This window comes from Python bivittatus, unplaced genomic scaffold (genome assembly GCF_059951505.1).
Source record: "Python bivittatus isolate LINGU-HERP-01145 unplaced genomic scaffold, Pbiv_v1 ctg000560_np1212, whole genome shotgun sequence".
NCBI classification, from domain to species: Eukaryota; Metazoa; Chordata; class Lepidosauria; order Squamata; family Pythonidae; genus Python; species Python bivittatus.
Window position 1 is genome coordinate 9,287,380 of NW_028277083.1, and position 22,166 is coordinate 9,309,545.

Below are 22,166 nucleotides of genomic sequence, written 5' to 3' on the forward strand. Positions count from 1 at the left end.
GAATATATTATGCAATGCATTGTACTTGGGTAGAAACAGATTGCACTGCTTTTACCCTCATGCTTGTAAAGATCCTGTTGCTGTGCAAGATGAACGTGTTTCTGTCAATTAAGAAGCTATTCCTAGCAAGGAAGGTGCAGAATACGTACTGAAAATGCTGGTTTTTTCTAAGCAACGCTGCTTTATCAATCATGTAGTGTCCTGATTCACAGATAACACTAAGTCTTAATGGATGTGTCCACCCATCATGCTAAACCTACATCGGTGAGACTGCAGGATCTCTGAACAAGAAGGGTGAATTCAGCTCAAGTATCTTGGAATGGAAATGTGGGCATTTATAATACTCGGTACAGAGCTTTGTGTTGTAACAACATAAAGTTTTCTTCTCTTTTGTGTTGTTTCATGGTGGCTGAGTAGTGTGTTCCCCTGCACAGCCTGGAGAAGCCCTGAAGGCTCCTTGAAGTAGACCCGTCAATTTCATTTCTTCCCTCCCCATGGTGGATGAAAGTAGAACAGAACTAGAAAATGATACAAGGATAAATCAATTTAGCGGCATGAAATTAGACTCCGATTTGGGGGAAAGAAAGGGATAGAGAGGAGAACACAGCCCTGTGTGGGTTTAGTAACATCGTGCTTATTCTTCTGGACCATATGTCCATTTAAATGTCAGGCAGCAACCAGCTCAAGACAGATTTTGTCGTTTTTCATGAGAAAAAAAAAACCCCACGAAACATCAGGAGCGCGTAACAGAATCGTACATGCAAGAGTTTCCCACGGCAGCACTGTGTAGATTTGAGATGAGCAGGCAAAACAATTGCTGTGTGTGACTTGTCGCTGAGAAGAGCTCCTTCCCCGTCCTCAAAGGGTTTCCTAACCGCAGACTTGCGTATTAATCAAAGCTTATGACATCCTCGGGATGAAGGCAGCAAGGACGGGAGCTAGGATGGAGTCAGTGGGATGCTGCAAAAGCAGCAGCACGCTAATGGGTTTGAATCCTCACCACAGCCTTTCCCTTCCCTTTTTTTTTTGTTTTGCTTCAACTGAGTATTTTGAGGGAAAGGAAGCCATACAAACCCACTGCCTCTCTCACATTTTTTGCAAAGTAAATACAAAGGTCCTCTGAATCATTCTCAGATTTGCTTGAAAGGGTTGTTGGAATAATGGCCCAGACGGTTTGCAGCTAGTTAAGATTTATCATCATTCCTGTTTTGCCCAGGCTCTTTTTCTTAAATAGAACTGCCATGTTCAGAGAAAACATACTTGGGTTAGGAGATGCCGGAAGGAGAACAGGAAGGGTTAACCCCTGCTTTGGGATTCTTCCTTGCGAGTTTTCCAAAAGCAAGAGTGCAAGATTGCCTCTGTTTTATTCTAATCCGCCCAGCCTATGTGCAAATACATCCTTGCCTTCGTTCAGTCTGATCCAGCTAGGAGGACAGGCAGGAAGGGCAGATCAGGAGATCGTGCAAACCAGTCCCTTGGCCTGACTCCAAGTCACAAGGTACAACGTGAATCATTTAGCCACAGATCTTGATGTCATATGACTGTTAAGATTCAGTTTTTGTCTTTGTCCTATCTTGGGGCTCTCTCAAATTCCAGACCAAGAACGCACAACCCTGAACGAACGTCAGAAAACACTCCAACTCAGCAAAAACCTCATCTAGGCACTGACCCAGGAGCAGATCTAAAGGCAGGGGACTGGGGCAGGACGCTGTATGAACGCAAGGTTGACTACCCCTTGGTCCGGGCCATCCTTCCACCCTAGAGTGCTTCTCAGGTGTCGTGGGAAGGCTGAGAAGTACACTTGAATACGGTCCTCTGCCTACCTGTACAGGTGACTGTTGTGAATTGTGTCCCAGATGGATCTGGGAAGGATGTCTCTGAGATTGAACACCCTGAAGGAGGAGCATTGCTATCTAAGGGAAAAGACTATTTAGGTTTCTTCCAAAGCAGTTAGGTGGCCTCATGCATGATTTTATTTCTCTTTATTGCCGCTGCTTTGCTCCCCTTTCTCTCTCCTTCCCTCCCCTTCTTCTCTGCAGGGCTGACTCACTCTGCAGCACACGTACTCCGGCGTAAAATGAAATCCAGAAGATCCATTCAAAGCCCTTCTCTTCCGCAGATCCCTTTCCCCATCCCTTAGTCAGAGCAAACCCTGGCATTTTAATGAATTGCCATCTGCCCCCCACACTTTCCCCTCCCCTCAAATGGTTTCTTTGGCCAGTCGAGGATGGTACTCAATCCATTCCCATCTGTGAAGCTTGCAAGGCTGAGGGAAAGCCATGAATGAGTCACTGGGTTCTCAATGGCCTGGAAATCCGGGAGGGAAATACTGATGGACGTAATGCAGGGATCTGATTCCTCCTTTGCAGGCTACATGGCTAGGCTTGCTGGGGAAGAGGAAGGGAGCTGCATAGGATTCAGGCCTCATCTGAGGATTATGGCTCCTACCTTGAGCATCATTCCTCCTGCTCTTTCATTATCTCGGTGCACGGTCCCCTTCCTTGCTCAGCATCCTCTGCCCTTCTCCCAAGCATCTCAAGTAACTGTTTATATCTTGGGGAATGGGCACATCATTCATCATTTTTCTAAAGAAATGGGTACAGTGAATGATGTTAGATTTAGCAGTACTGCCTTGCATCTCTCATGCCTTTAGTTTTGCTTACTATTTCACACTCCTTTTCTGGGTTTGCACAACTCTGCTTACCCTCCCCCCCCAAAGGGAACAGCGGAACTGGTATGAATGGCAATGGCCGTGGACACATAGCCTCCTAAGTCACAAGGAAGCAAACCCCACAATGGCTTGATCTGCTGGGTGGATTCAGCCCTTATAGGTAGTAGTGAGAATGAAACAGAGATGAAGGGAACCCTGCACACAGCCATTGCGATCCAGGCATGATAAATGTATCTACTTTTGTGAACAACAGGCCCAGCACAATCACATGTACTATTTATGGCAAGGATTCCAGATTCAGTTCCTTCCACTTCCACAGGAAATCCTGGAGAACCATTTCATTATTTTTTATATTTCCATACTTGCTTCTCAGAACATTCAAGACAGTATAGAAATTGCCAGTCAACACAACGCAAATAGTACCAAATTAGATGGACAAAGCATCTGACGTGGTTAAGGCAACGGCCATTAACCATGCCATTATGCCCATTACATCTACCTTGCCACGGTCCTGGAAATTCTAAGAATTTTTAAAAACGCAATAGGGGTTACAGAGCCCTATCATATTACATCAGAGGTTTTGGAACAATCTATTTCACCTGGTGCACAGCTGGAATGGCATAGCAAGGATGGGCTTGCCAGATGTTATGGAACTACAGCTCAGCATCCCTCATTGCTGGCTATGCTGGCCAGGAATGGTGGGAATTTTAAGTTCAGGAACATCCAGAGTTTGTCTGTCTCCTCTGTATTAACTTTTTAGGCGTGCATTTACAAAATATCAGATGTCCATCTGGAAAGCCTGCCAGGACATTCCTTGTCTTGGATGAATGTTCCTACTGGCTTTTTTGGGGAATTTCTTCAGTGGCTGGGGAAACGGTCGATGCCTCCTTTCTCCCTGCAAGGCCAGTTTCTTCTATACCTCCTTCTGCTGTTAATTTTGGAAAGTGATTCAAGAACACATGCTGTTGAAGTTTGCCTGACTCAGGATTGGAAACAATCTGTGGAGATTTGTTCATGACAGCCTCGGAGGAAAAAATAGAACTCACTTAATTCTGACTTGGATTAGTACTTAAGCCAGTTAAAGTTCTAAATCATCCACCACTTTGAAAATCTGCACTCAAAAACTGTTGTTGGAGTTAAAAGCTTTTCGTGCAAAGATAGTAAAATACTGTTAAGGGTGTAAAGGTCTATCTTCTAAAGTATCCCTAAGCAAATTGACGATTTTTAGTTCATTGAGTTCAGTAAGAGCAATTTAAACACTTTCAGTTCAGTTTGTTTATGGTCCAAAACATTAAGTTAATGTGAATTTAATTATTCCAGCTGAAGAGAGAGCTCCTCCAGCCTTGTGGGAGAACAGTTGCTTTAGTATCCAGTTCTCTGGTACTCATAAACAAAATTTTCTCGCATTTACTTTTAAAAGATGGATGAAAGATATGCCAAGATCTTGAAGTTAATTAAAAGACTGCAGATTCAGAACAGTATGTGCAATGTCCAATTTTCAGTCGATCCTACAAAAAGGAGAGAATGAGAAGGCAGAAGAGTGTGGCCACATGCCCAAAACTAGAAAAGTAGAGATGCAGAAAACATTTCTAGTTCAAAGCAGACCCTCTGAACAACAAAGCATGGCCTTTTAAAACATTCCAACTGTCACAGCTGGACAATGTGTGTGTGTGTGTGTGTGTGTTTTGTTATCAGATTGTGGGTTTCTTCTTTTCCCAAAGATTTTCAACCTAGCGAGTACAACGGCAGACGCTGGTTAGGTCTGTCTCTGCTACCGGTTCATGCTGGATGGGTGCAAAGTTGGAAAGAAGACATTTAAGCACATTTTTTAAGTTAAAAGATTTCTTCCCCCCCCCCCCCCCACTAAAACAACACCTTTAATACTTATATATTCCTACTGGGCTGCTTGTTTGGTCATTGTCTTAATAGACAAATCCATATTAGAGAAATATTCACTCCTGTTGCCAATTATGAGATCTAGGAGTTGGGAGTCCATATTAGGGGTGAGGAGAGATGGACTCCAGACTGCACAGAGCTGGCAGTCAAGATCACACAGTATCTACAGCAGTGTCCCTCCCCCCGGGTGACTTCTTGGAGCACAGACTTCATCTCCCAGAATTCTCAGAACAGTGATACGGGCTAGGAAATTTGAGGAAGCTGAACACCCTCTCTGGAGGGCATTCACTGAGAAAGGTTGACCCACATATGAAAGCAAGGATAATAACAGCTCTCCATCTACCTGGCTGTAAAGACTTACTGCAAGGGCAGGCAGCTTTCTGAGAATGGGCACAATCGCTTGTTACTGACAACATTAGCCCCAGCTAATGGAAACTGTGGTTTATAGTATTAGAGACTAGACTACCCTGCAATTAGCCTTATACCAGGACATGTGAAGGCCTGTTGCTAGCCTTGCTTGTCTACGTAGATACCCGCTTGTACAGAGCCTGGCCTCAGCTTAGACATGCAGACAGAAGCTGCAGGCTCTTCAACGTCAGAGCATCCTCACCCAGTCCTAGGCAGAGAAAAACAGCCAAGTTGGAAGACAGTTATGCCCAGTATTAAAAGCATTAGGAAGCGGCTGGACACTTGCCTTCCTGACCTGTTTATTTCCTAGCTTGATTCTCACAATACCCTTAGCCATGCTAAGGGTTTACTTCAATTCCTGGGTTTGTTCAATACCATGAACTCTAAATTAACCCAGTGGGCTGAGTTCACATAAACTGCTAATGCCCCAACCTATTCAACATTAAAACTAACCAAGCTTCCCCAGATGGCAGGAATGCAGCTGAGGTCTCTAACTGACCAGGTTCATCAGGCTGGGTAAACCCAGCCCCCCTCCCCCTCCAAGTCATGTTTGTTAGTAAGGTCCAGGCATTCACAACCTGAGGATTTTTGGGGGGCGGGGGGGGGTCAGCCATGTTGGATGGCGCCAGGGTTTGGAGAACCCACCTCTCAAGACAAATCACATCAAAACACACCTTGTTACAATGATATAGTGGAGGAAATTTTTATTACCTGGAAACGTATTACTGCAAAACCCAACATTGGCTGCACAACTTTGATGCCAGAGCATACAGTTTTTACTACTGGGAACACAGGAGTGTCTCAGACATTTTTGCTGTTATCTGTATAAACACAAACAGTCTTACACTCCGATACCAGGACACAACAGCAATCTTTGAGAATCAATTTACATCCAAGGATTTCTCTGCACTTACAGTTAACCCCACAGTGTAGTAATCTATCTATGCATGAGATTAATATATATAGAGAGAGCATGGGAAATTGAAAACTCTTGTTCCATTATGTATGAACATGTCAAGTCTTATAAATAAAACATCCAATGAAGAGAGGGGAAAGTTACTGTTTCTAGTTCATATTTATACATAAAGGACTCTAATGGCAAAATGGATGGAAAACAGCACGTGAGCTTCCCCCAAGCCTTGAGAAGAGGGCTTGTGACAGCTCCTCCTGCTTTTCATACGGAAGTACACACAGGACAGACAAGTCACATACATTGCGCATTTACAAGAGATCAACTACCAAACTGATGACAACTGTACACATTGTGGAGAGACCATTTTTTTTTCATTCTGGAACTTAGTTTGTTTTGTTTGGATCATACTCTGCGGCGATTACCCTCTTGTGGAAAGGATAAGGGCGACGATGAGGCCGTACAGCCCCAAGACTTCGGCGAAGATCAAGATCAGGATCATGCCCACAAATAACCTTGGCTGCTGCGCTGTCCCCCGGACACCTGCGTCACCCACAATGCCAATGGCAAAGCCGGCGGCCAACCCGCTGAGGCCTACGCTTAGTCCAGCGCCCAGCTGAAGGAAGCTCCTGCAAGGGAAGGGAAGGGAAGGGAAGGGGAGACAAGCTGAGTTGCAAATTAGAAGTAACCCGCTGCAGCCAGGGAAGCCCGACTGTTCTGGAGCAGCGCGGAAAGAATCTGACTTCCTCTCTGGAAGCCAACCTTCTCCAGCCCTGGTGCTCTCCAACAAGGCCTTGGGACAGCAGCATCCAGTCACAGAAGATTTTGTTGAAAAAGGACCCATCTCGGAACTCCTTCTAAAAGCTGGGCTTCTTTCGCCTAGGCCAGCCTAAAGCCTCCCTGCAGAGAGTGGGTCACGTTTACTCTCCTGTGACAAGGAGCCCTGGCAATTAAGAGCATCACGCAGCTCCACATAACCGTGCCCAGCAGAACCCAGAGCACTAAGGCAGCAACGCTGGTGCAGGGTTCCAGACTACGAACAATGACTTGGCAAGAGGAAGACTGCTGCGTATGCCAGAAGATTCAAACCCCCTTAAACGGCAAACAACAAAGCAGCCACCATGAGCTATTGCGGCTGAAACTGTAGTGGAACACATGTCATAGATTTTAGGACTCTCTGCTGACTTATGTTGCTATATTTATTTCTTTAAAAAAGACTACCTCATATACTTGATCCCAAATCAAAGCAGGAAGCAAATTAGTCCTTCTGCAAAGTAGCTGCCAATTCACTGCTGCTTTGGATTTGGTTCTTGTAGAAGAGATACAACTGCATCTGAACCTCTGTATACAAATGCTGGGTTCCTACAGTGCTACGTGATCGTTTGTTGAATAAGCCACAATTGGGCTTACAAAGAAACTTAGTTCATGAAACTAAGTGTTCATTTAGTTCATGAGCCACAGTGGTTTTGCATATTGGGTGAAGCCCCTGGTCTCTTCCTGAGGCAACAGGAACGACAGTAACATCTCATATATTCAATCCAGCAAATTTTATAACAGTGGCCAAGTCTCACTGTCAGCAATAAAGCATTTTGTTCATTCAAGTTCTTGGCAAGCTATTCTTAGCTTTCCTCTAATGATGCTACAACCATCCGCTCTTGCACCCACATTCTTTTTCCTCAACCTTCCTTTCTAATTCATCTTAGTTTTTCTGATCTCTAGAAGAGACACAGATTGACTGAAACTACATTAGGCAATATAGTTACGGCTTGTTATTCCTGTATGGACAAACATGAGTGTGTCCCCTTAGCCAACTACAGCCACTCATGAAAATTTAAAACTGTGTCTCAGCTCATTTTAAGCACAGCAGGACAACTTCTGGACCTGTCTAATGTAGCAGCAAGAGGATTAGTTTACAGACACGTTTCAAATTAAGCATCACTGAATAATTAAAAGCTGAACTGTTGCATTGGATATCAGAGTTATTTCATTTTAAAGGATTTTGCCTCATCAATGGAAGAAGCAAGGAGAGCCACCAGAGCTCAAGTCAAGAGTCAGTTCTGCAAACAAATCCAGGCCGTGGGCTCTCTGGTGCTGGGCCTAACGCTTCAGATCCCAGATGGTACCCCAAAAGGCGAAGGAGGGTCTTTCTGGCGGGATGGACCCTTTGTGAGAACTAGATGCTGAGGTTTGTCCTGTTGCAATTTTAAGAACACAAAAACCACTGCTGTTGATGAGGGATGGGGAATCTGTAAACTTCAAGATGTGGATCTCCTCCTGGGAGACCCCATTATTGGACATGATGGCTAGAGCTCTGTCGAGTTGTGTTTTAAGTAAGGTCTGGAGATCCAGAGGCTTCCTATCACAACACTTTGTTTTCTGCCTAGAACTGAGCCACTTACTGCGAGACTCCATCTTGGCCATATGATTCCAAAGCTGGGCTTAGTCAAGACACGTATGCCTACTGCCCTACACAAGGGGTGCAGAACTTTTTTCTGGACTGTGGGCTCACTGTGGCTTTTGAACAGTGTGCAGAATGTCCACTCCAAGCAGTTGGCAGGGCCAGGACAATTACAAATTTAATTTACGTTGGATTTTTAAAAAATCCTACGGTCATCCCTCATATAGAGAACACTCTTCCTTTCATCACATTGAACATTTGGAAAGACTCTGGTGGATGTACCCAAAGCTTTTAGGGGCAACATCTCCTCCTCCTCTGCTCTACAGAGATACAGCTGAAATAGATAAGGTCTCTTATCAAATTGTATTGACAATGATCCTGAAGTCCTACCTATTTCTGTTCCACTTCAAAAAAAAAATCTTTATGGGTACCAAGTTCCAAAATAAATACTACCATTTACTGTACTGTTACATTTAACTCTGCCCCTGCTCCTTCTGGTCTGCAGCTTATCGTCAGCGTTTTCCCTTTCATGGAGCACAGAATGGAATCCAGTGGGATGTATTCCATCAACAGTCTGATCCCCAAGCCTACAACTGGCCTCTGCAGCCCGGCGTGGTTTGGGCACCGCTTTCAGGGAGGCTGTCACCCGAGACACTTACTTGAATAGCGAGATGTCATGCGTGAGGGAGTTGGCAATAAGGACTGCCACTACCAAGCCATAGATTGCTATGATACCCGCCATGACCACAGGGATGATGGACTTCATGATCAGCTCTGGCCTCATGACCGACATGGCAGCAATACCCGTGCCGCTCTTTGCTGTACCATAGGCGGCGCCCAAGGCTGCAAGGGAGAGAAAAGTCACAGGTAAGTCCCACAAAACTCTCAACTTGCAATGCAAGGTACAGACTAAACCTCTAACCAGGCACTAAGGCATCTGCTCAGAGAAGAGCCTTTCTAACTGTCCCTTCTGTAAAACCATGCAAGATTGTACATGCATATACACCCACCCACCCACCCAGGCTTGACGTTCAGCCTACGGGGAGCACATCACCCACCTTAAAAGTGCAACAATGCCCAAGCTTAGTCTAATGAATAATTCTTTACTGTTTGATGGTGGTACAGATTTTAAAAAATTGTTGCAACAAAAGCAAGCATTTGCAATGAGCAATGCGGGAAGGAATTTGTCACACATGGAGGTGAAGCTGGGATTTTCTGATCCTGGGGAACATTAGCAATTTTTTTTCTTTTTAAATGATATTAAATATATATTTTACATAGTGCTTACATCCCATTTTCCCATTTCAAACAGCAAGAAACCATATTATTAATTTTTAGAAACTCTTGGTTTGGAGGGACTCTGGGCTGCAGAAATTATCCCCCCCCCCTTCTTCACTGAGCAGCAGCATAATTTTGGAATACATTATTAGATCAAACTCTTTCTACATTCTTTTTCGATACGAAAAATGGGAAAGCAAAGTTGTTACGTGGGAAAGGTACAGAAATTTGCCTGCTTACACAACAAACCCAACTTGCTGAGCTTGTTTTCTCCACCTTCAATGAGTCAAGTCTACCCAAGTACAAGCCAAGTTGGACTTCTTGTATGACACAACCTCATCCCCAACAGTTAAAGGGAACACACATGATCTAATACCATCTTTAACGGCAACTCTCAAAATACCAGTTTCAATTTGGGAGGCTGGAATAGGGAGATCACAAACCGAACTGGGGGGAAAAAAAAAAGCAGAGAGAATGTGGAACGGCAAGATAGCAGACTTCCTGCTACTGCCCAGGTTGGTTAACAATTATCAGCTTTAACTAGGATCCTGGCTTTCCCTCAAAATTTGAGGACAGACACTATTGTGATCAAATGTTTGCTCCTGGGAGAAAAAGAACTAGCAGCAAATGCTTAGCACAGCACTTTGAGGTTTGCCAACGGAGATGGCACGTGCCACTTTTTCTCCTCTGTTCTTCTTGGTTGCTCTCGCAAAGCTAAGCAAGGCCAGATCTGGTAAGTACTGGATGGGAGACACCAGGACCATAGCCTAGATTGAGAATTAAATAATTTTTAAAAAGTCACTTCTGTATTGTTGCCATGAAAGATACATGGATTGTAGCTCAACTTGCACTCTGCAATCCTATAAAGCAGGGTTCCTCAACCTCAGCAACTTTAAGATGGGTGAACTTCAACTCCCAGAATTCTGGCTGGGGAATTCTGGGAGTTGAAGTCCACCCATCTTAAAGTTGCTGAGGTTGAGGAACCCTGCTATAAAAAACTACCCAATCCTTGCATGAGGATCACAGGAGGGTCAGCAGAAGGTGGCTAAAGCTTTTCTTCCCTTGGCTCCAGCAATCAGGAGAATTAATCTGTGTTCTGGGGTCCCCTGCTATTTAAGCAGCTCCCAAGGGGTTCTGGGAGGGACAAAATTACCTTTCCCTCCAAAAAGATGATCCAGTCAGATCTAGGATTTTGCAAATATCTTCCTTCATATCAATGGTGCACAATCTTTTTTATAGCCCAAGGATGCACCCTGAAGTTGGACTAAAATTAAAAGGATGAATCCCTATAATGACTATATTATAAATTACAATTTGGCAGCAATTTTAGTGGGGAGATTGGTTGTACATCACTATCTGTGCTTTACAAACGGGCGAAGGATTAGCCCATTTAATCCCACTTTCCGGATGTACATTACGCATGAAGAAAAACCTTCACTCTCTTAGTACCTTAACTAAGTATACTGCAGCCTCTCTATAGCCGAAGCTGTGTGCCACAGAAACCAGATTGAAAGCAGGGACATGCTAAGGGCACAGGATTCTTCTCCCGTTTCTTTTCTAGAAATTTATTGCAGGAATGTGGTGTAAACAGTCCCAGCACGGAGCAAAGTTCTCACAGTTCTCTTTGTTCTCTGTAGCAAAGTTATGAGACTATCAGCTTGTTTGTTGTTCAGCTTTTATTAATATCTGACCCTGAACTAATTCCTAACTTAGCCATGAGTATGTTTACACATTTCAACTTCCTAGTACAGGGCTACTTTTTGTAAAATCAATACACAGCCCAATCAGAAGTATTTGAGGGAGGCCTTTTAACCCAAATCGCTTCTAATACAGCTATCATGGAAACATATATCAGAAATTACTAGGTTGGTTTATTTTTGTTTGAGAGACTGCTTCTGCAGACTATTTCACTGGTCATGGTGATGTTTCACTTCTGCTTTCATATACTAAAAAGTGTACAAAGAGACTCAAAGACTTGCTAATATCAAAAGACACTTCACCCAACTTCCTTCCAGGTACGTCCAGGCTACAATGTCCCAAACTCCCAGCCAATATGGCTGTTGCAATTCTTGGAGCTGTAGTGCCAACATGTCTAGAGGCTGTGCTACAGTATGTAAGCAATATGCAGATATTTGCTAGGCGCAGTTCTAAACACAGGATTGGGCATTCTCTGCCCTGGTTTTCAAAATCTGCAGCCCACCCCAGGCCCTACTGCCTGGCGCTGCAGGATTTGCAGTACCTGATGACTCCGGCAAGCAAGGCTAGCTAAGAGTCCTTACCTATATGCCCAGCAAAACCAACCAGGTGACCTACACTTGCTAGACCAGTTTTTTTTTTGGCCATGTAGCTTCTTAGGTAAATGAGAGAGACGGGCAGTGACTAAATTTGAAAAAATAAATAAATAAATAAATGCTACAGACAGGTCCATGTCTACAAAAGATACTGGACAGTGTGACAAAAAGCTGGACAGTTGAGACTGTCTCATTTCTTTGAGCATCACATGGAACTCAACCCACACCCTTTTCAGCTCAGACCTGAAAGGGAGAACTACATTTCTAACTTAACTGAATCTATACTCATTTTTACAGATGGCCACGTATACACAAATAATTTTGACTGTTCTTCTTGATGAACTATCATGGGGATATCCATCTGATGGTGTCTTGCCTAGACTAAATGCCAAGTGAGTAGAATTATGGGTCTAGGGAGTAAAAATCAACCACCTTAATCCAACTGAGATTTCCAAGTAAACCCCCTGTATCATACTAGGACCTTTAGAAGACTGAGAGAAAGGCCTCACAAAATGGGTGCTATGAGGGAAGTGCCAGTTGCAAGTCACCCATTTGCCAAACTATAAATTGACACGGCTAGAAGAACAGGTCACTTGTCCCAAAACTAAAATACAAAGCAGAACCACCATTTTCAAAGAAAGCAAACTGAGGGTGAAACAGAAACAATCGCTAAGAAACTAGGTAAAAGTGGGGAACTGGGCCTCAGATTCCTAATTCATGTACTTTCTTTCACAAGTACCACAATATACTTTAAAGGGAAGTACTGGGTGGCAGTGATCAGTTTTCACAGTCTATGAATGGCTCTTGGGCACACACAGGATCTTCAAGTATTCCTGCAAATAAAAACAGCACTAAAGGTTCGCACTGCCACTTCATCCTCCCTTCTTTTTCAACAGGCATTGCTGGAAATGCATTGAGGGCATCATAGAATCCAGATCTAAGCCTACTGGTGATCTTTATACCCGGCTTATAAAAGAGATAAAATCTGTCTACCCTAATGGACCAGCTACTCGCTGCAGCTAATGCCAACTAAAAACTCAAGTCTGGACATCAACCAGTAACAAGACACTTGACATATAGCACACACGAGCACTCTACTAAGGTCCTACTGAAGCTTGCAAATCCTTGCACAGCTGCAGTGAGAAACTGAATAGTAACCTGCTTCTAGATCTTACCAATACAATTTGACAACTATTTTCCCCTTGACAGTGCATCGTATTTTGTGAAACAATCATATGGTTCATTTAGCTAGTAACAGTTGATTACAGTGGGGTATAAACACAAAAAACGAATAATTTTTTAAAAATATGGCTGAGGTCCAGGGAGCTACTTAAGGTCCCCCCAAAAGTTTTAATATGCCTGGTAAGATTTTGCTTTTTCATCCTGTGAACAAAATGTTCTTCCATATGACAAACTCACAGTACTGTACCCAAGCAGTCAAGTCCTCTTTGAGGATAAGTCTAGCATTTACATGAACTAGAGACACTTAAATTTCAGAGATATTTAGCCATCCAACTGGACAATTAGGAACATATACTGTCCTAGATGGACCTGGCATTCAGCTATCAGACTGAATGGGAGTAGTTTTCTATTCATGCTTCCTAATTAAATGATAGGACAATTGTATCTTGACCACCCTCAATAAAAGCCATTTGCAGCAACCAGAAGAGCAAAGAATGTCAAAGATTTTAGCTGCACTTCAAGTATTTACTTGACAAACATATGAAGAATTAGTAGAGCACAAACATCTTCATCTCCCCTTCCCTGTTTCAGATGCAGATCATCACTGGTTATGTAGCCCAAATGGCACCTGCACAGTTTACCTTCTGAGTAAAACAAAAAATAAGAAAAAAAGTTTCTGCGGGTGAATTGGTAGAACAAAAATCAGTTTTGGAAATTGATTGGGACTCACAACATACACTGCTTTCAAACCATGAAAAGAAAAGACTTTTCCAGGCTCCAGAAAGCTATGACTGAGGAACCATATTTTGTGGAGTCCTTGGTGCTGTCTGAGCTTGGTTGTTTGCTTGTAGATGTTTCATTACCTGACTAGGTAACATCATCAGTGCTAGTGACAGTAGAGTTTTCTCCCTGTTTATATACAGTAGCTTGCCCTGCCAGTGTTGGCGAGTGGGTGGTTTTCTCCTTGGCAGTGTCTTGATTAAGGTATTGTTTTCTGCTTGATTCTCTAATGTTAATCCCTTCTTATCTGAGTGTAGACTGCTCGGATGTGTTCTGGTCTTTGTTTCCTTCTTAGCTTTTTTTATTGTCTCTTTTGAATGGTAAATGTGATTTATCTGTGTGTGTCTACTGATGTCTGATTTGTCTGAATGCCAAGCTTCCGAATTCCCTACCATTTTTGGATTTAGCTTGGTCTAGGATGTTCAGTTTCCCAGTTGAAACTATGGTCGAATCTGTCCATGTGTTGCAAGATTAAGGAGTTTAATTAAGGAGATTGAGGAAGACACAACAAAAACTCCACAGTTCAACCCTGAGCTATATATATTCTTTTCTACTGAATAAATATACAAATGAAATGAATTCTGGTCTAGCCCTACATGCTCATCTACCAGCTACAGCACAATGTCAAATGTTCATCTCTCCAAATTGGTAGGGAGCAGGAATTTAAAGGAGGAGAATAAACTGCTGGTTTGAAAATGACTGCTTAAGCTGAGACGCTTGATCAAGGCTCATGTTCATATTTTTATTGCCATTATGTGCAAGAAAAACAGAAAAAAAATCTTCAACAGAAAAGCAATCAAGATAAAGAAGCAGGAAAACAACAACAAAACCTGACAGCCATTACAACAAAGATATAAAAGACACTCTTTTCAAACATTTATGGGTTAAAAATTAAACTTTGACCACGTGGAATCATTTTGGTCTGTCCTTCCATTACAAAGACAGACAGCCAAATTCAGAGGTAGAGTTAATGCCTGTCTCCAATCCAGGATTTCAAATACTGAATAGCAGTATCCTTCTGAAGAACAATGTTCACGCTCCATGCTTGCTAAACCCAAAGCTCTTCATAAATTGATAGTTTCCAAGCTTTTAGTATGCAATTTGACATCACGTTAACTTCTTGAAACTTCCTCTCCTCTCAAAATCACAGTAAACTTTTGATGAATCAGTCTCATCTGAAGATCCAAGGAAATACATGTAACATTCTTTAAAACAGGGCCATTAATTCATTAAATTAGGGCATTTCAATTTTTTGTTCCAACTTTCTTGCAAATCACCAACATCTATCTTGATAATATCAGGTCTAAATTCTGAACTCAACAGAGGTTGTAACTAAACATACTGCCATTCAGCTCTTTGAACAATATTATGTATCCACTGGCTTAGTTTTCAACTGTCCTTCCATGGACACAGAAAAGATTCATGTAAAGGATTTTTCTCCTTTACTATGCAGACTTGTTAGTAGGGAATGGAAGGGGCATCAGTAGAGAAATGAACTGTTCCCTTACATAAAAAGAAACCATCTCAAGATCCAATCTGTTCAGGAAGAGAACCTGGGAAGTGTGATAAACTCAATAAACTTGTAGAGATATATATTCTTATAATGGCCATCCAGCTTTTTGAAGCCCGTGTGGTAGCTCCAATTTGTCCCCAATTAAGGTGAAGAACTGGGACAAATATACATACATGGCCAAATAGCAGCATATCGTTTCTTGGTGCAGGTTTGTGTTTTAGCACAAAACATATTCCAAATCACGAGAATGTTTTTAGATAGATGCCCAGGCTCAGCAGTTGAGTCTTTACACAAGATGTAATGTTATTTTTTAAAAACAATACAGTAAAATGCTGTGTGTTCTTGGAACAATACTGGTTTCGTTAGTACGGTGCACAGGCATGAAAGATCTAGAGAAGAATTTCAGCCATCATAGTGACTCTGCTTAAGAGTACTGAAGATCAAGACAATATAGTTTATTTCAGATATGAAATGAATCACGGTTTATGCGTTATTCTTTTCCTTGATCCAGTAGTTTAGTTGGTACGTTCTTGCTCAGAAGCTGCCACGATGATACTTCCATCAGGTTTGTGGGGCACTCAATTGGAAAAATGTAGACAATGGAACTGTGTACCACTTCTAATGAAAGTCAGTGGCCAAAATATAAATTGGTTATCAGGATTTATAGTCCTCAGATTCAAATATAACCAAGCCTGTTCTTTGGCTAGAGTTCACACAATGAGATGGTCTAACATCACAACAGTAGGAGGCCCATATTCCCTATCCTTAGCTTAAGCACATCCATGCGGGATTGTGCAATAAGCAAACTATATTGGTACATGCTAGTATTAAGAAACAGTACCATTCGGTTACTATTTATTGCTCTTTATAGTACCTTTGATCCCTTCAGTAGCCATTTTTTACCAAGTACAATCCTGTTTAAAAAATGCCAGTCTTCAAGACTAATAAATCTGATATAGTAAAAAGTTAAATATATAAATACTTTTAAGATGTCAGAAGACTCAATGCTTCAACAGAGTAACTCAACTCTCCCTCTGAACTCTGCAAGAAGGCTCAAACAGAAGAGCAGTGAATGCTTAGACAATGATCGGGTTCATATATCACATTATGCCATGCTTGCTTAAACTTGGTTTGTTGAGCATTATCCTAAATACCAGTCTAAAAGAAAATCTTGACTGAGTTGTCCTGTTTGCATGGCTGTTACAGGCCTTTCTGCAAGGATTATACATCTGAGAAAAGATGATTCACTTGACCAGAGATAACATTTTTATCTGCCAAAATACAGAATTCCTGCACTTTATGACCACACCACACCCAGACTACCCACAACACTACTAACTAGAACAGCAGGCTAACAAGGTTTTTCGACACATTTCCAGGATTTTTTTTTTAAATTTCTTGTAGCATATTTCTGCCACAAATACAAGGGTTTTTTTTTTTTTTTAACTCTTTAGAATAATTTTGGGGATCATAAGAATGCTGCTTAATAAATAAATCTTAGCACCAAAAGCAAGTAACACCAATACTTTCTTGTTCTTATCAGTTTTCTCCAAGGATCCAAAAATGATGCTTTGGATAAAATGACAGTCATCTTAGAATAGCGTTTGCAGCAGAAGAATTGGCTTGAATAAGAAAGTATTCAACAGAGTAAGTTCTACTATGTTGTACTGAGTTTCTCAGCCATTGGACTCCAGAAGTTTCTTACAGAACAGCTTGAGATGAATAAACTGCAAATTAACTCTAATTATCCAGCAGGTTTCATCATCTATCTCCCCATAGCTACCTGTTTCTAGGCTATCATTCTGAAGAAATGTCGACAGTCTGCAGTTACCAATAGAAGAGAAGGACTCCACAGTCTACGGTTAAATTAGACAGTTTTGTAACCCAGGAAGATGGCTGGGATCATACATTCCCTTAAGGCATAATTCTGTTAAACAAGGTTTATTGAATGAACTATAGCTTGCTGAGTTCATTCAATTTTGTAACTGATACTTCCCTGGCCAGATACATGCATCGAATCACCATGAAACAAACCACAATATGGCTTAATGTAATACATAGATCTGGTCAATCTACTGATAAACAGCCATATAAATATGGTAAATACATAACAATTGTAGCAATCCAAAATGGAAAATAGTAGCTTTGCACTAGCAGTTAACATATAGAAATGGCACTGAATGAATAATCACAAGATTTTGCTAGTCAGAAGCCTATCATGATAACGCCTATTTTCCCAGCATCCAACTTTCTAAAGAAGACAGACAAGCCATCATGCTAGCTAACTTAGGAACACAGTCAGACTATTCCAGGGTATATGCATCCTCCCAAGCCACATATACTTCCCAAACTCCCCTTCTGTTCAAAAAGTCACTTTAATCACAATGGCTAAAACTGATGGCACAATTGCTCACTATTTTGAAACAGAGATGAAAATTCCAACACATGCCCTGAAATAAGCAAATCACAATTAAAAAGCAAAGGACCCATTCTCAAACCCAAATTCTTGATCATATGAGATGGGCCCACCAAATTTGTTGACTCCCAATTTCTCCAGGTTAAGTAGCTACCAAAAGATTGTTCATCACTCTGCAAAACTACCAATGCTTTGTTCTACATACTGTACTGTCATAAACCATGGTTCATAAACCAAAATGCTTGGGTTCATACAACAAAGGTAAACCAAACACACCATCTATGGCTTAGCCTGTGTAACTTCAATCACCATGTCATTTCAAGAATCATATGTAGAGGAAGTAGGAAAATTGATGGGTATATAGCCATTCTACTCTTTGGAAATTTGTCACCATTTCCTTCTGTAATGAGAAACATTTTAGTTAGCCATGTTTCATGGAAAGACTAAATAAGAGTATCACTCAGAGGCATCTGACCATCCTTGATATACCTAATGAAAGGAAAAAAAATGTCACATTATCCTTGAGGTTAGAGAACAATCCCCAAGTAAGCACTGCGATGGTGATCACTTGAAGGTCATCATAGTCTTGGCATCAGCGAAGGAATTAGCCATCACAAGGCTAGCCAGCCATGACCAGAATGGTTTCTATGAGATGTTTACTATCATCAGAAATTAGCGTGTATAGGACTAAGATGAGAGTGTTTATACAACACGATTTCTGCATCAAGCCTGCTAGCACAGAACAAGACTTGAATCTGTTAGCAAAAAACTAGCCTCCAATGAGTCATAAAGACCTATGGTATGCAACTATCTTTCCTCTTCCTTATAGCACTTCAAGGCAGTACTCAATGACATTCCTACCTACGCTATTCACATTGCAAAATTCTGTGATTCTGGGCTTGAGATGGCTGCCACAAGCAGGTTACCTTCTTGCCTGTTACTGTGAAGTAATTAGCAGGCACCGCATCCTATATTTCACTGAAGAAAATACTTGGGCACTTTGAAGTACTAGGAGTTGTCCAACGTAAGTTTAATCAGAGCTATTCCATCGCACACATTTTACCATACGCACACAACTATCTCCTTGGGTACACTCCACCTTCTGCTGCAGTAAAAAACTAAAAGCTATTTAGTATTTAGCTATTCTGCATTGGGATTTTTTTTTTGAGGGTGGAGAAGCAGAAGCAGCACCAGAGCTGAGTAGGAAAGAGACAGATGTTCTTCTAGTTTTTAGAAGTGGCATCAATATGAATAGCATGTCCCCTTGGGGCAGGGCCAATAGCTTCAGTTCAATGGTACAAGCTGCTACCACCTCATTGAGATGATCCGCAAACCTCAATTTGATGTTTTACCGCTTGCAAGTTATTTCGGATAACTGTTAAGTCACATGAAAAAGGCAGCAAATGTACTTAAGGAAGTCACATCACATAAGAAGACCTCAGACTTAAAACTCGCTCTGCCTCTTGCTCATTTCTTTTTCAACATGAAAATTAATTAAGCTGGTCTGAACAGCAAACACAAAAGACAGCATGGCTCCAATGAGGGCAGCTCAGGTTCTCACTTCCATTCAGCCATGATGAATACTGGATGCCTTGGGCGAGCTACTCTCAAGACTAACTTATCCTCCCAACACCCCAATGAATTTCACAGAGGAAAGAGAAATAAAAAATAAATGGATATTCTAGGATGATTCAAGTGCACGTTAAGCTTTGTAGGAAAGGAGATTCTCCTGAGAAGTTAATCTTAAATGGAATTTTATCTAAAATGTAACCTAAAAAGCAAAGGGATTATACAGGTGACAAGTTAGGTACAAGTTGCATAGTACCTTCAGAATGAAAAAGCCAAAGTTCCTCAATTAGGTTTCAGGGACAAGTCTATTTCAGAACAACATAAGCATTAAAAAAAAAAAAAAACTTGGCTCTATGTTCCAAGACTGCCATGCCTGTAAATACAGGCTCATTCATTTTAAGAGAGCAGTTTGAATTTTATACTAACAATACTGACTAGATTGGCACACGGTCATAATGTGGTTTGAACTTAGCATGATATATTAACCCAGCCAATTCTGGCTTATTTAATAAAGCCAAGGTTAAACTAGCTTAGCAGGATAGGTGAAGCCAACCACTGGGAGGTTTCTTTATCTGAAGCAATAGTTTAAAACAGTATTCACCAATCCAGTATTGGGCTTATAGCACTGTAATTGTAATGTTAACCCAACACATCTGGAGGATGACAGAGTGGGGGAAGGCTTATTTAATTAGGTTTCAAGGAAATTTAAAAGTTACATGCCAACAGCTGCAGCATTCCCATCACCCTAAAACATTAAGGGTCAGATGTGGCTCAGTGTCCTAATTCTGAATATGAGCATCAGTTCTGTACAGAGAAGTGAGCCCGAGGATAGAGTTAAATGAGGCTGCAACAGAAAGGCCACCGGTTTCATTCTATCAGCCACTTAGGACTCTTATCCATGCAGCCACAAAGTCAAGACTGAAGATATAGTCACACCTTTCCTCCAACATCTGCAAGCTTCAGTTACAGAAGATTCTTGCAGAGTGAGATAGATGTCACAAGCCTGGCCCACTTAGTACTGTGTCAGCTCTGACAAGCCAGCCTTCAGCTGATAAGCTCACAAAGAGCGGAGGAGACACTGCCAGGAGAATCCTATTCCTTGCAGCTCCTCCTTAATTTCAAAGCCAATTTCTCAGTCCCACTGAAATCTCTCCAATACAGAAAGCCAGGCACGTTGCATGGGACAGCAATGCCAAAGAAAGCTAGAGTCAGGGTACAGCCTAAGCTTAGCTGAATTCATGCATGTGGGGAAGCAGCAGCGCCTTCTACAGCTCGCTCCTTCTCCCCCCTGCAGTCACATGGCTGGCCAGGGTTCCTCCATCAGCTGGTGTTATGACGTCACCCCATTTCCCCCTTTGCATCGCCTTTCCCAAGAAGGAGCCTGCCTACCTCCTTTTCTTCTACCCCCCTGCAAATCCCCAGATGAGCCAACTGGAAAGAGCAAAGGACCCCCCACACACACCCCAAAACCAGAAGGCAGGAAGGTTGGTGTAACCAAATCAGCAGGCAGTGTTTGTCTGGCTCCAGCCAGACTGGGGTTCCACCCTTCACCAGGGTAGGAGCATCTCTGCAGCCACTAGAGCAAGAGGAGGGGAGAAAAGGGCAGCCTCTTACGCCCTAGAACAGGGTGGGCCAGAGCAAAGGCCGGACCCCTGCCTCCCTTTACGCTGGAGCAAACCAGGCAGATGACACACGGAGGATGCCAGCACAGTGGCTGGGGGGAGGGGAGCTTCTTAAAGGGATCAACGCTAAGGGTGCCCGCAAGCATCGCTCTCCGAGCCCAAGGTACCGAAGTCCTCAGGGATCTGCCCGTCCTCCCCCTTCCCCAGGTCTCTGCGGGGGCTCCAGAGCCAGGGTGGGGTAGAGAGGAATCTGCTAGATCCGTCTCCCGGCAGGGTGGGGCTTAAAGGCAGCAGGCACAGAAGACGACATCGCCAGCCTTGCCACCGCTGCCCTTCCCAATGCACCAACGCAACCAGGATGGGTGCATTCCTGGCCATGGCACGATCAGACTTTTTCGGGGGGGGGGGAGGAGGAGGAAGACGGAGCTTTAAAAAAGGATGAACGGAGCCTTCCCCACCCTGGCACCGTTCGGTTAGGTCGGACTCCAGCTCCCATCCTCCCCAGCCCTGGCAGGCAACCCCCATCCGGCTTGCCATCGAGGAGGAGAAAGGGGTATATCGCCCAGCCATCCCCTCCCCGTTTAAAAATCCGCCCAGCGCAAGCGATGCCCGCGGGAGACGCATCCACACGACCCCCTGGCAGCGTGCCCTGCTTCTGAGACCCCCGCTCCGAACCGCTGCAGGCGCCCCCGGAGCCCGGTGGGTCGTGCGAGCGCAGCCCTGGGCTGGAGGGAGGCGGGGGCCGCGGGGCCCCCCGAAGCAGCGGCGGCGACCCGTCCTCCCGCCCGCGGTGTTCCCGGGGCCTCACCGCTGAAGACCATGGCGGCCGAGGCGCCCATGACGGCGAAGAAGGAGGAGTACTCGGGGCCGGGCGGAGGAGGGGACATGGCGGAGCCGGGTGCGGGGCGAGGCGGAGGACGGCTGCGGCGCCGCGAGGAGGTCGGGCAGCGGGAGGCTTCGGCTTCTTCGACTTCTCCCCCGTCCTCGCTGCGCCGCCCGGGAACGAGGCAAGATGGCGGGGCGGGGCGGCGTCAGCGGCCTGGGCGGCGGTATCGACGCGACGGCGGTCCTGCGCGGACGGTCCTCTGCTGCGCCCGCCGCTGGCTCTAAATACCCAGCCGCCGCAGAACAAAATGGCGGCGCCACCTGCGTCACGTGGCTCGCGGCGGGCTCCGCCTCCTGCTGCCGCTGCTGCGGCGGCTGCTTTCCCTTCCCTTCCGCCTCTCGGGGTT

The 22,166-nt window shown here is 43.6% G+C and overlaps 1 protein-coding gene and 1 long non-coding RNA gene across 2 annotated transcripts; one reads left to right on the forward strand and one right to left on the reverse strand.

Annotated features, from left to right (window-relative positions):
* Positions 1-5,650: 5,650 nt before the first annotated feature.
* Positions 5,651-22,073, reverse strand: ATP6V0C (ATPase H+ transporting V0 subunit c). Its single transcript, XM_088148157.1, has 3 exons — positions 21,743-22,073; positions 8,943-9,126; positions 5,651-6,514 (listed from the first exon to the last, which is right to left on the reverse strand). Exons 1-3 carry the CDS (start codon positions 21,819-21,821, stop codon positions 6,307-6,309), a joined length of 471 nt encoding a protein of 156 aa, XP_088004283.1. The 5' UTR covers positions 21,822-22,073; the 3' UTR covers positions 5,651-6,306.
* On the forward strand, positions 10,188-12,839 carry LOC112540149 (uncharacterized). Its single transcript, XR_003084217.2, has 3 exons — positions 10,188-10,294; positions 12,150-12,244; positions 12,749-12,839. It is a non-coding gene; the product is annotated as an uncharacterized LOC112540149 (long non-coding RNA).
* Positions 22,074-22,166: the final 93 nt, after the last annotated feature.

Coding starts and splice junctions, on each gene's coding strand:
- ATP6V0C (XM_088148157.1), bottom strand. CDS start 21,821: ATGTCCCCTCCTCCGCCCGGCCCCGAGTACTCCTCCTTCTTCGCCGTC. Junction 9,127..21,742: donor GGCCGCCATGGTCTTCAGCG/GTGAGGCCCCGG, acceptor TCTCCCTTGCAG/CCTTGGGCGCCGCCTATGGT. Junction 6,515..8,942: donor CATGACATCTCGCTATTCAA/GTAAGTGTCTCG, acceptor CTTCCCTTGCAG/GAGCTTCCTTCAGCTGGGCG.